This window comes from Odontesthes bonariensis, chromosome 4 (assembly GCF_027942865.1).
Source record: "Odontesthes bonariensis isolate fOdoBon6 chromosome 4, fOdoBon6.hap1, whole genome shotgun sequence".
In the NCBI taxonomy this organism is placed as follows: Eukaryota; Metazoa; Chordata; class Actinopteri; order Atheriniformes; family Atherinopsidae; genus Odontesthes; species Odontesthes bonariensis.
The window spans coordinates 39,427,274-39,440,710 of NC_134509.1; the positions used below are offsets into that span (position 1 = coordinate 39,427,274).

At 43.8% G+C, this 13,437-nt stretch overlaps 1 protein-coding gene across 1 annotated transcript; it reads right to left on the minus strand.

Annotated features, from left to right (window-relative positions):
• Window positions 1–227: 227 nt before the first annotated feature.
• On the minus strand, window positions 228–11,125 carry cct4 (chaperonin containing TCP1, subunit 4 (delta)). The gene is made up of 13 exons (XM_075464194.1): window positions 10,823–11,125; window positions 10,233–10,285; window positions 10,063–10,152; window positions 9,568–9,676; window positions 9,054–9,318; window positions 8,828–8,960; window positions 8,471–8,610; window positions 8,287–8,383; window positions 5,181–5,291; window positions 3,413–3,543; window positions 995–1,229; window positions 491–604; window positions 228–384 (listed from the first exon to the last, which is right to left on the minus strand). Exons 1-13 carry the CDS (start codon window positions 10,938–10,940, stop codon window positions 370–372), a joined length of 1,611 nt encoding a protein of 536 aa, XP_075320309.1. The 5' UTR covers window positions 10,941–11,125; the 3' UTR covers window positions 228–369.
• Between the last annotated feature and the right edge of the window lie 2,312 nt (window positions 11,126–13,437).

The following is a 13,437-nucleotide window of genomic DNA, read 5'->3' on the forward strand; positions in this document are numbered from 1 at the left end:
AGCCGGGCATTAAAGGTAAATGTTGTTGTTTTTTTGGGGGGGTGGGGGGAGTCAATTAATCGGAGTAAATGACGACCACTGGTCGACCAGCAAAATCCTTGGTCGTGGACAGCCTTAGAACTGGCTAAAGGACTCAAAAACAGCATAAGTGTAGGCAAAGTTTAAAACAGTCTATTTGTACCCTGTGTGTGGGCTGAAAAAGGAAAAAAAATACGACAGGCTAAAAATGGAGTGTCAAAAAAAACAAGCCTTTTTAATGAACTTTGACAAAGTAACAGCTACACAGGACATCTGAGCAGAATGCGTGCGGGGAGTCATGTGATCCCTGGCAGAACAAGCGGGCTCCATGACTGATCTCAATGGGCAGACTTATCGAGTGTTCACCTAAAACAAACCAAACACAAGTATATTCAATATGCAGCAGCCTGCTCTGAATACTGTAGAATCCTTACTGGTAAAAAAGAAAAGAAGTTTAAGTGTTTTCTTTTACCACATCATCAATCTTGAGAATGCTGCGGACCGTTTCGGTGGCCAGTGTCAGTGCACTGGTGGAAACCAGTAGAGGCTGCACCACCAGCTCCTCCAGGATATTGGAGATTCCTCCCTGTCACACACACAAGTTATTATGCTTTAAATCAAAAAGAAAAACTGATTTACTTCAAAGCCAGGCCTGCCATAATGGCTGCTGGTGGAGCTGACTCTAAAAGAGGCTGTCCTCTAATACTTTCCACAATCCACTCGAGGCTAAAAAAATAAATAATTACAATTCCTACTAAGAAGGAATTATGGACAATGGCCTGAGTCTAAGGGAGGCATGGCACTAAGCCGTTACAGTTGATAAAGTCCTGAGGCTCCATTAGTTAAAATATGTTTTTTTTCATATTTACTGGAAAACTGGTGCTACACCACCAACAACTCTTTGCTGGTCTTATGGAAAACAACGAGCCTCGTGTCACTGAGAAGAATGAACATAAAGGAAACCAAGCCGGCAAACCTTGCGGACATTGATGCCGGCCATCTTGTCTCCCTGAGCGTGTCTGTTGCGGAGCTCGGTCACCGTGGAGATGGGGTTGAGGCCTGCATTCTCAGCCAGTGTTGATGGGATTACTTCCAGAGCATCACCGTATGCACGCACACAGTAGGCCTCCATGCCAGCCAGGGTCCGCGAGTACTCTGCCAGACGCACGGCCAGCTCGATCTCTGGAGCACCGCCTCCAGCAATCAGAGCCCTGAAATACATGGAGGTGAGAAGCCATGAACCGACTATCATAGGAACACAAATCTGTCTGAAACCACAGAAACTAAATGGGAAAGGCTTCATTTCCTTCTTCCCATTTAGTTTCTCCGGTTTTACAAATCAGAACAAAAACCTATCTGGTCCCCATCAGGTCTTAAAAATATAGGTTCATTTGAACACCAATGCATTCATTTTCAACTGTGTCCATTTAACTGCATGTCAGTTTCAGTCCTCCACACAATACTATTTCTATTAACAGTCCAATTCCATCCAATTCTAAATGCATTCAATATGATTCAACTGGAACCTCATTCAGTCCAATCAAATTCATTTCAGTTCAATTTATCACTTAATGATATACAGTGCACAGTGAAAATGAGTACACCCCTGTTGAAAAGTAACATTTTGAACAATATTTTAATACACACACAAGTTATTCCCAAAACGTGCATAGAGTAAGTTTAATACAACATCTGTTCAGCTTACAACAGAAAAGAAAGGTCAATAATATAACTTAAATGACATATTTGTCCATTTTTGTGAAATTATGCTGGTGCAAAAGTGAGTACACCCCCATGTTAAACTCCCTGAGAATGGGCCGTGTTGGCCCGAAATGTCATGAAATGAAAAGGCATTAAAAGGGAGGTCATCGTTGTGCGTTTCATCCTTGCCTTACATTGAAATTTTACATTTTGAGTCTGCACCAGGCTAAAAGAGACGTGTGTGAGATTTGACTGAAATCCTATGGAGAGTATCATGATCTGCTTCAGTAGTCACAGTACATGTTGACAAGCATGTTTCTTTTGGTGAAATTCAGCTTCCTACTGGTGATGGCATCCATACAGCCCCAAACCATGTCACTCCCACTACTCTGCTTGACTTTAAGCATGGGGCACTTTTCTTTGTACAAATCACTTTTTACCACCACACATGCTTGACACCATCTAAAGCAAATTTGTTCATCTTGGTGTCATCAGATCACAGGACATGGTTCCAGCAATCCATATCCTTAGTTTGTTTGTCTCTGATGAGACAATGATAAACAAATTTGCTTTCGATGGTGTCAAGCCTGTGTGGTGGTAAAAAGTGATTTGTACAAAGAAAAGTGCCCCATGCTTAAAGTCAAGCATAGTAGTGGGAGTGACATGGTTTGGGGCTGTATGGATGCCATCAACAGTAGGAAGCTGAATTTCACCAAAAGAAACATGCTTGTCAACATGTACTGTGACTACTGAAGCAGATCATGATACTCTCCATAGGATTTCAGTCAAATCTCACACACGTCTCTTTTAGCCTGGTGCAGACTCAAAATGTAAAATTTCAATGTAAGGCAAGGATGAAACGCACAACGATGACCTCCCTTTTAATGCCTTTTCATTTCATGACATTTCGGGCCAACACGGCCCATTCTCAGGGAGTTTAACATAGGGGTGTACTCACTTTTGCACCAGCATAATTTCACAAAAATGGACAAATATGTCATTTAAGTTATATTATTGACCTTTCTTTTCTGTTGTAAGCTGAACAGATGTTGTATTAAACTTACTCTATGCACGTTTTGGGAATAACTTGTGTGTGTATTAAAATATTGTTCAAAATGTTACTTTTCAACAGGGGTGTACTCATTTTCACTGTGCACTGTATCTTCAGGCTGTCAACAGACCCCACAGTGATCAACTGGATTTAGTCCTCTGCCTGAGCGTGGACATGGTGGTGGGAGACGGAGGAGAAGAGAACTCTTCTTCAACAGGTAAAAGCTCAGAGTGGCCATCTGTGCCAATCCAGTGGGAATGAGAGGACAGGAGATTTTAAAGCCTTACCCACCCAAACACGCCTTTAAGTAGAATGCTGGTTGACTAAGTCAACCATATTATAAACAAAGTCAATTAGGTTTCAAACTCAAAGTGAACTCTAATCAGAAAAATAAACATTCTGGTAATTGACTGATGTACTGATGCAGTTTCCTTTCCTCATTATAAATGGTCACCTGACGTTTGCAAAAAAACCCAAAACAATCATTGTAAATTAATCTTTATATTAATGTAAGAAGGCTCTGCAGCCACATTGCTGAAGCTAAATAAAGAGCGAGCTTTCCTGCAGATCTGCCTTTGTCAGGGACGGGTGTCTGCACATAAGAGGCATGAAGCTGCCCACGCAGCGGCACAAATGACTGACCTCTTTTTCACCAGGCACCGGATGACACACAGCGCATCGTGGATGGAGCGTTCCACCTCCTCAATCACCAGTTTGTTGGAGCCCCGGACCACAATGCTCACAGTCTTCCCAGGGTTCGTGCAGCCTGTGATCTGGAACAAGCAGGAGGTCAACATTTATTTGAAGAATTCAGTTGTTTTCAGTGGGGCCAAACTGTGGAGGAACTTTTAATAATCGTGGAATTCCTTTCAGTTCATTGAGCTTTGCAGTGTTGTACAACTATACTGAGCTCCCACCCGCACTTTTCAGCTGGACTGAGGTCTGGACTTTGACCAGGTTCTTGCAACGCATTAGCTCAGGAGAAAGAGCAGTCGCCCACCAATCGGTAGGTTGCTGGTTCGACTCCGGCTTCCCTGGGCTACATGTCCAAGAGTCCTTGGGCGAGACACTGAACCCCACGTTGCCTACCGATAAATCTATGGGTGTATGAATGTGTGTGAATGATTAGAAAACACGTAGTGTGTGTATAGACGTAGACGTGCTGTACGAGCGTGTGTGAATGGGTGAATGTGGCTTTGAGTGGTCAGCTAGACTAGAAAAGCTCTGTACAAGTACAGTCCATTTACCATTAGCAGCAGTTCCACTGCAGGAACCTTTTCCAGGAACCAGGGTCCCAGGCTGAGTTCAGACCTGGGGCCAACATTTTTTTCCTCACCACTTAAGCTGCTCTGCACCTAAATCTTTAGCTTGATGTGCTCCTCTTCCAGTGACTGGTGTGACTGACTCAATAATGTTAGATTTTTTTTTTTACTAGAATTGGTATTATTATTGTTGTTAATACAATCTTTGTAAATATTTAAAAAAAATGTTGAGCTACTTGACGAATTTGAATTTCCCCCATTGGGGGATGAATAAAGTATTTTTCTATTCTATTTCTACAGGTAACAACTCAAGTTCCGACTTGTGGGTGGCAGTTACCATAGCAACAGTGCGTGTTGTTGTAGCACGTATGCCCAAACTCTCGAGCTACTGTTTTATAAAGCAGTCGCGCTACTCATAAAATCACCGTACGGTTTTGTGGGAGGCCAAGATCCTCGTCCCACAGTCGTTTTCACATGTAATTTATTTTGAGTTTATATACTACAATTTAAGCAAAAAATAAATAAATAAATAAATCAAAAATACAGAGGACACCACCTCGGTGTCCTCTGTGGTAGTTACGGCCTTGGCTGCGAGCTCCAGCCCTACCTCCTGCTTTCCTTTGGTCCATGTGTCAGATGTGTAATCACTCGTGTGCCTTCTTTGGCCATACTGGGACATGTAACAGATGTGGTCTTTTTGTCGGTTTGAAGACGAGGATCTCGGAATTTGAAGATCTAAAACTAGCCAATAGCTAGCCAGGACCCCTCCAGTAGGTGCTAATCCTATTAGCTGTCCCCAAGATGACCACACGGCCCGGGACCTCAGCTGGCCAGGAGACGGTTAAGATGAGGAGGCATAACCCGAAAGTAAAGCCCGGGGTTCACCACCAACCTGTTCCCGGTTAAACTTTCCCCACTCAGCGACACACCTGCTGTGGATAAAACGCTGGGAACTGGCAGCTCTATAGTCAGAAACGTGCCATTAGAGACACCAGCGACCATTCTTCTCAATGTCAGTAACCATCAGTCCCTTCCACTTAAAAAGAAAGTCACGTGCCAACAGGTCTAATGTTTTACGTCCCAACCAGGAAATCTGACAAATGAAATCTTCTTTAGTAGCAGCTGGAAAACATCTGGAAAGAACGTACCTTGACCAGTTTGCCAGAACCATCCAAGCTGACCTCCTCTGCCAGCTCCGCTGTGCCGAGCATTTCTGGGGTGAAGTGGTCAATGTGGGCGATGGGCTTGGTACCGATAGTCTGAAGAGGAACAGAAGAACATTTTACTTTGACAGGAATCCATTTTACTGAACTGCTTTAATAATCCCATATTTCTGTGGACAAAGATTAAGATGATCACTCAAATAAAAAGTTCAGACAGGTCACTTTAGTCGTTTTCACTCAGTCCTGAAATATTCAAGAGAGCAGACGTGCGCCAACACAAATATCTTAATCATTTGTTCTGGACTTCTCTAAGAGATTTTCCATCTAAAAACTCAAGAACATCAGCGGGTGAGACAAAGAGTGAATATTCCTGAGAACTGGCTGCCCTGGGTGTGAGTGTGAGTGCATGCTGGGAAGAGTTGCTCCTGCATTCTACTTTCTGCTAAACTGTGCTGCTCTCTTCTCGCTGATGTACATGAGTTTAACACAACAACAAGTCTCATTTGTATGAAGACAACAATGATTTCCAGAGCCTGGTTTCTTCATGACACCCCTTGCTCATGTTTCAGGCCAGGGGGGGGGGGCATCTCTAGCAGAAAGCGACACCCAGTAAAACAGGTTGATAGCAGGTGCGGAAAAAGTCCAAAATTGTTAGCACTTTCATTTCAATACGTGTTAAAAAAGCTCACTTAGGTTCTTAGTCACGTTTTAATAGAATTTACCATTAGATAGGCATCCATGGAGCTAAATGTCAACATCAAAGAAAAAGACATTGGGCCTCATGCAAGAACCGTTCGTATGCACAGATTTGTTCTTAAGTCGTCCGTACGAGTGATTTAAGAGAATTTGCGCATTCACCAATCTTTTCGTATTTTACGTTTTCTTTCAGGTACGAACAGAATTTACGAGTGATCCAGAGCTGTCGTAGGAGTTTCCTAAAATAGTCCGCTGTTATTCAAATCAAGTTTGCTTGACTAATGGATTGTATATTTAATTACTTTGAAGAAAACATAAATAAATATACATTATACCCAACAATGATGCTGACATTATTCTGTTTGACTTAAAATATGCACTAATCGAAGGTTAATTTGAATCTGTATATAACGGGAAGTGTAACCAGCGGCTGACTTGCTACTTTTGGATGCCTTAGCGTGTCAGGCTCTTGGAAGAGAGCGTGTGGAGACAGACGAATGGCTGAGATCGCGATTCAGATTGCAAAGGACTGCGCTGCTGCAAATATGCAACTTGCTAGAGCCACAACTCCAGAGAGAAACACGCCGATCTAACCCAGTTCCACCACACGTCCAGGTGCCCACCATCTTTGGATTTTTGGCCACTGGAACCTTTCAGAGGGAGATTGAGCCGCTTTCGGACAGACCGTTCTAAGAAAGTAGTTATCAGAACTACCCTCCTCGAATTTCGTTCTGATAACTATCCTTCCCCAGCAGAACTGTTTCAGTCTGCATTCGCACATGAGTCGGGACCTGATAGGGACTGATGCGCCGCGCGTAGCCGTCTGCTTCAGTGACGTGTTAGCCGTTAGCCGTTAAGCGCTACATTCAAACACAAAACAAAACGGTAAAAGTAAGGAGAGTAGAAAAAACACCACCAAGAAGCTAATATGGAGAGCGGGGAGGCCACTGTGTTTATGGTCTGCATGATGGTGACATTAATCATGGACAATCACATCAGGCGTCTAATATCGAGGCTGGAAGAGCTCACAGAGAGAGTCAGGAGACGATACTTTTTTATTTCATGAAGGAAGAAAGGAGAGCAGAGCGCTGCAGACAAATGAGACCAGTGTAAGTTTAACTTATTAAACACCCGCCGGTTGTGTCTGTGTCTATGAGGAAACATTTCAGCCGTGATAGCATGACATGGGGCGTAGCTACCGACCACCACACACCTCCGTTAGATTCGTTCTATAAGAACTATGAAAAGACCCGACCTCGGAGAAGGAGCTAAATAGTTATAGGAACTAAGGGAGAAAGCCCCGAGTTCCTGTATGTCCGAACACGGGAGAAAACGGCCCCGCGGATTAAAAGGTTATTAGAACTGCCAAAGGTTCCTACAGTCCGAAAGCGGCTTTGGAGACAGATCGGGGGTGTCCCAGTCCTCTGTGAGTCGTGCGCTCCCCTTGGTCATCAAAGCTCTCATCAGTTTATCACCCAGGGTACATCAGATTCCCATACACCGCTGTCCAACAAGTACAAATTAAGAGGGACTTTCATCCCGTGGCTGGACTGCCAATCATAATTGGAGCACGAGACACATATACGCATCAAAGCACCCGTGCTGTCGTGGAACGCACTGAGCTGAAGGCCAGGTGGGTGTGTCTCGATACCTCGTTCATGGCGCAATATTGCCATGAACGAGGGTCTCCACCTGAACCAGCCCAGGCAGACCACAAGCTGTGGTGCCAGAAGACCCCCCTCATAGACCGCCCTATCAAAGTGCCATCATGATGAGGCAAAAACTAATTGCACGGCTTTAGTTGCAGTCATCGAGCGCCTGGCCATGGCGAGATGTTCTTTTTAAGCCATTTTCATATGAAACCATTTATTTTTTTATTTCGCTGACATGGTATTAACAGCACTCGTAATTGCTTCCCATTTATTCGCTTTAGCAGGTCCCATAATTCCACTGCTTCCACTGCTAAAATGACAGATTTTCCTTTTTGGATCTCTGAAAGCAGAACTTCAGTCTCAGAGCCCCTAAAGTTGTTCTTTTTGCGACTTGATACCATTCTCACGACTCAACACTTCCTGGCACAGGAGCGAGGAAGCACTGCCTTATATGGTATCATTTAGGGCGTGGAGTATGCAAATCTACTATCCTCGTGCACGTGAACTTAAGATACGCACGAGTGGGATTCATCATTTACGCAGGTCGTTTACACACTTTTTCCGAAGTTAAGAGCGTTTGTTGAATCTGACGTGGTGTGTTCGTACGAGACCTTCGTACGAAAAAAGTAAGAGAAATTTAGGATAAAAAATACGAAAATGTTCTTGCATGAGACCCAATGTGTTGCTGAGAGTGATGAAAAGTGTTAATGAGACAAAGCTGAGAAGTTGTGGGTGATGCCCACCTTGCAGATGAACTCGATGTCCTCCCTCTCAATGTCCTTCAACACCATGATCTTCATTTTGTTGAGGAAGTGCAGAGCGAGGTCGCTCAGTGCATCTCTGTCAGAGCACAGTTGAAAAATGTTTAATGTTTACTGAAGCATCCACCTAAACACAGACATGACCATCTTCTCTGCGGTTCTGTACCTCAGGATGGACTTCTGGATGAGCAGAACATTGCAGCCGGCTTTCTTTATCTGCTTCACCATGTTGAGGATGTAAGCGCGCTCCTCGCGCAGCACGCGGTCCATCTGGGCATAGTCCGACACCACAATCTGGTTGTCCATCTGCAGACATCCCACCACCACAGAAACAGATAAATGAGTGCAACTTTGTTTTTTTAAATGTGGAGAAAAAAAGTTTAATTCTCAAGCAACTATGAAAACACACGACTGTGCTATTTCAAGCCTGAGCCAAAACCAGCGTTTTTCAAAAGCTCAGCATCAGCCAATTCAAAGCGTTTAGAAAAGTTTGATCTCCGTTCATATTTGTCAACTGACTCACATCAGTTTTGGGAGGCGACAGACAAAACTGGATGAGGCCAATTTTGGCCTTCTCCACCCGAGTCACACCAGTGTTGGCCAACCTCTGAGTCAGCACCAGGCCTTCGACCAGCTCACAGTCATCAATGGTGCCTCTGAACACACAAGAAAACACACAGATGTGACCAAGAGATGCAAAAAAAAAAAAAAAATCCTTAAAAGCAAATTATCTGAGGAAATCCACTAACCCGAGCTTCTTTATGATCTTAATGTTCTGCAGGTCGACGCCGGTGGCTGTGGCCGGGTCAATGACCCTCATCACAGCCTCCACGCTCATGGGCGCCAGCAGGCTGGAGTACTGCGACACCACCTTAGAGCAGAGAGACGTGGTGGCGCTGTTGAGTAGCGTCTCGTGATCACTCAGCTCCACCGGCCGGCTCATGGCCGTCAGCACTTCCATGCCCTTCTCCACGGCCTTCTGGAACGATTCCGAGATGATGGTTGGGTGGATACCTGACCAATGGGACAACAAAGCATGCATGGGCAACAGATCAGTCTCTCTGCACAAAAATTGCTCTAAAATGTTTAGAAAACATGCACAGCATCAAGCATTTTGATTTTTTCATTTGTGCATTTACAGTGCGCATGCCAATAAAGTTTCCCTAAGGATCCTACTGGACCCCGCTGACAGCAGGACGTCAACATTTTAGATCCAGTTGGATCCATTTATCAGCCTCTCTTCCGGTCTCCTGCCCTTCTCACCTCTCTGCAGCAGTTTGGAGCAGGCGTCCAGGAGCGCCCCAGCGATCACCACAACAGAGGTGGTGCCGTCACCAGCCTCGATGTCCTGGGCTTTGGACAATTCCACCAGCTGAAACACACAATCAACCGTTTGGTTAATGAAAGCCAAAATGATTAAGTTTTATTCACGATGCTGCTCGGCTGTACCTGGACGAAACAATAACAAGAAAAAGGATCTCAGTCTTAATCACGATACAGAACTAGATCAAGCTGTCAAGTGTATGCGTTAACAGTCATGTTCCTATCACATAAACAACAGGATGCCCTCGTTTGGCTGTTTAAAAACTGTTTTGCAGTAATGAAAGACTTTGTACTTTAGTGTAAAAGCCAGACACATTCGCCACTGTCACATTGGTTGCTGCTGAAGGACAGGCCGTCCGATTGATCATATTCCATCTGTTCTATCCCCGTCACCAAAGAAGGACCATCAAAGAGCGTTTCTCTCTGGTTACACACCATTTTGGCAGCAGGGTGGAGCACCTGCATCTGTTTCAGGATGGTGGCCCCGTCGTTGGTAATGGTCACGTCACCTTTCTCATCCTGAATCTAAAACAAAAATGAACAAATTAACACACCCTCGTCTGAGACACAAGCACTTCATTGAGGTGCAGAGTGGGTTTACTGACCATCTTGTCCATCCCTTTGGGTCCCAGACTTGTTCTGACGGCATCAGCAACAGCTGGGAATCAAGCAAAGACATGGGTCTGTACAGTGGCAACGATCAACTCAACAAAAAGCTTCAAAATCAATTACATCAGATACATTAAAAAGCAGGGGAAGCCTGAATTAGCTTTCAGTTTAATAGCTTAGTGACATTTGAGTTTAGGGTGAATAAAGAATTAAAAAAGAAAAAAACAAACAAACAAAAAAAAAAAAATCAATCAACAAAGGTACACATCTGTCAATGAACAATGTATATGGAAAATGTAGAAACAGGATCATCATCCCAATAAAGGGGAATCTAGCCTCCAAATGTCCAATTACTCATAAGGGGACAACACTTCCACCCTAATAAAGCCGACTGGAGCCTTTTTGCACAGTCATTTAAAGACTAGCTTCTGGCCTCCACCAGTTCGCTCGTGCAGAATTATATCCCAAAAACGTACTTCGTGGTGCAGTTTTTGTCTCGGCACAGATAAAGTGCATTGTTGGGTTTCTTGTCCTGAACTATCGATACGTTTCATGTTTGTAAAATCCTGTTAGCGTTTTAGCCTACCTTTGGCAGCAGAGATGTTACTGTAGCGGATCTGGGCCGGCTTGTCGCGATCCACATACGCCCCACCTTTGTTTCTGCCTCCGTTTGAGAACTTCGGTGCAGCCATGATTTCGGGCATCGTCACCTAATATTGAATCAAAAATGTTAAAGGGGGTCTTAGGAAAGGGGCTGATGGGCGCCGTAGATGAAATATCGCTGTTCGACCTCGGATGGACTTGGGTTCGGGTGTCTAACACATGCCTCTCAAAGAAGCTTCCAGACGCACCGACCGCTTCAAGCCTGAGAAGGACCAGGATGTCAAACTATCCGTCGCTTGAAGATGACGTAGTAGATGGTAGGAGCCGATTGGTGCATTAAGAAGTATTAAATCAGACAGCTGTATACTTTAATAGAATTGTATGAATATCCTTTATATTGAGTTGATATATATCATGAAATTCCCCTTTTAATCGTTGTATTCAGGAGTCACTGAACAAAATAAACAGATTAAGTAAATTATTATTATTATTATTATTTTTAATTTTCTTTTCTTTTTTTTCTTTTAACAGATGAAGTAAATGTGGGTTCCTGTTCAATAAGGCAAATGAGCTCATTTTTACCGTGAAATAAACCCACACTGTAAAATAATTCTGAAATGTTTAAAAGGAGGTGAAAGAGGGAGAAAAGAAGATAATGGCAGGGGGCTTCTTGTGTGTGTACATTTTATTTGTTTGCTGCAGACTCTGTACTCTTCTGAAATCTCGAGACGGTGAAAAAGAATTACAAAAAGAAAGAAGAAAAAAAAACACACTGTACACGTCAACAACAGACCAGAGAGGAACCGTTTGGTCAGAAGCGATAAATGATTAGTATTGAATTAAGTTTTTCTGTGCCATCAGTTTGAATACGAATTTCTAATATCAAATTTTTACAGCATCAAAATCAGAGTCTGAATTTGAAAAACCAACAGTGGAAAAAAAATTCAGTGGAAAAAAAATCAACTTCCAAAATTTCAGTGGAAAAAAATTCAAGACAGGGATCGATTGCTTCTCCCTGTTTACCCGGATGTTAAGCCTGGTTCTTTTTTCACAGAATTTTTTGAAGTTGAATTTTTTTCCACTGAATTTTCTTTTTCCACTGTTGGCTTTTCAAATTCAGAGTCTGATTTTGATGCTCTAAAAATTCGATATGAGAAATTCGTATTCAAACTCTGATGGCAGAAAAACTTCCATAGCATTCACAAGGGGCGTCGAGAGACCAGGGGCCTCATGTACAAAGCGTGCGTACGCACAAAATAGTGGCGTACGCACCTTTTCACGTCAACGATCAGATGTATCAAGAACGAAAAGACCGTGGAAATGTGCGGTGCCTCACGGCAGCTTCAGGGCTGGCGTACGCACTTTTCTGCAGCTGTTGATTCTTTGGCGACACCTAAGGTGATGTTGGGAAACTGTTATAATAAATAAATGTGAAAACAATTAGTCCTCAGACAGTGATGTGCACATTTGAGACACATGAACAATTAATACTGATAAACAATTAATACACCCATGTGTCTCCATTTACACGAGTGGATATAAAAGCAGCGCAAAGTGGTGCAATACATACCATTAAAAACAATGGCTGCTTTAAAAGTATTAGAAGACTTTGCAAATGGTGCAATTCGAAGAGAGCGTGTGTTCACTACAACAGAGAGTATTAGCTGGCATATGATGGCGACTGATTACTCATTAGCCGTTTTGAGGGAAATCCTCCTGGAACTATGCGCAAAGCTGCGGCCGGCGTTGGAGCGCAACACAGCGAGGAGCCATGCGCTGCCTGTGCCCACAGGTGATGTGCACACTGGGGTTCCAACCGGAGCATTCCAGGGGCAGGTCGCCAACCGATTGGGACTGTGCCAGCCGAGCCATGCCAGCCGTGTGGGACAGAATTATCCGCATCTCAGCCACGTATATCAAATCCCCAACAGGCCAACATTAAGGCTCAATTTGAAGCGACAGCCGGTTTTGTAATCGGAGCTATCGACTGGCCTGGTTCAACGCACGATTCATACATTCTGAGTAACAGCATCGTTGGGAACAGACTACAAGCTGGCACTGTGCGCGATGGCTGGCTTCTTGGTGAGTAACTTTATTCTTGTAATGGTCCTAATATTATTCCCGTGACGCGCATTGAGTATGTGCGCCCCCAATTTCTATCCCGTCTTCACAGCATCATTATTATATTATATATATTAGTCGGTGGTTAAAGTTAGTTTCTTGCTGTTTTTTGCTGGTTAAACTTCAGTTTAAGATCTTTCTAACAAGCCCCTGATCGTCTCTGTGGGCAAATGTTAATAACCCCGTGCGTAAAGTGTGAAATGTCTCAATCAGCCTCACCTTTCCCCCGGCGCACTTCTGCACGTTACTGTATGAACACATGAACACGTTGTTGTGAGTTACACAAAAACATCGGTATTTAGCTTGGGGGTGTTATAAATTAGTTTTATTCTTAGACTTCAGGATAATCAGAGTCACCCACATGAGCTCCCACCACCCCATGAGAGAGCAGTGTCACCCATTGTTGCGCCGACTCTCAAAACAGAGTCGGTCACCCCCCCCCCACCCGCCTGTTTTGGCCACACTGCAGTGGTGGGC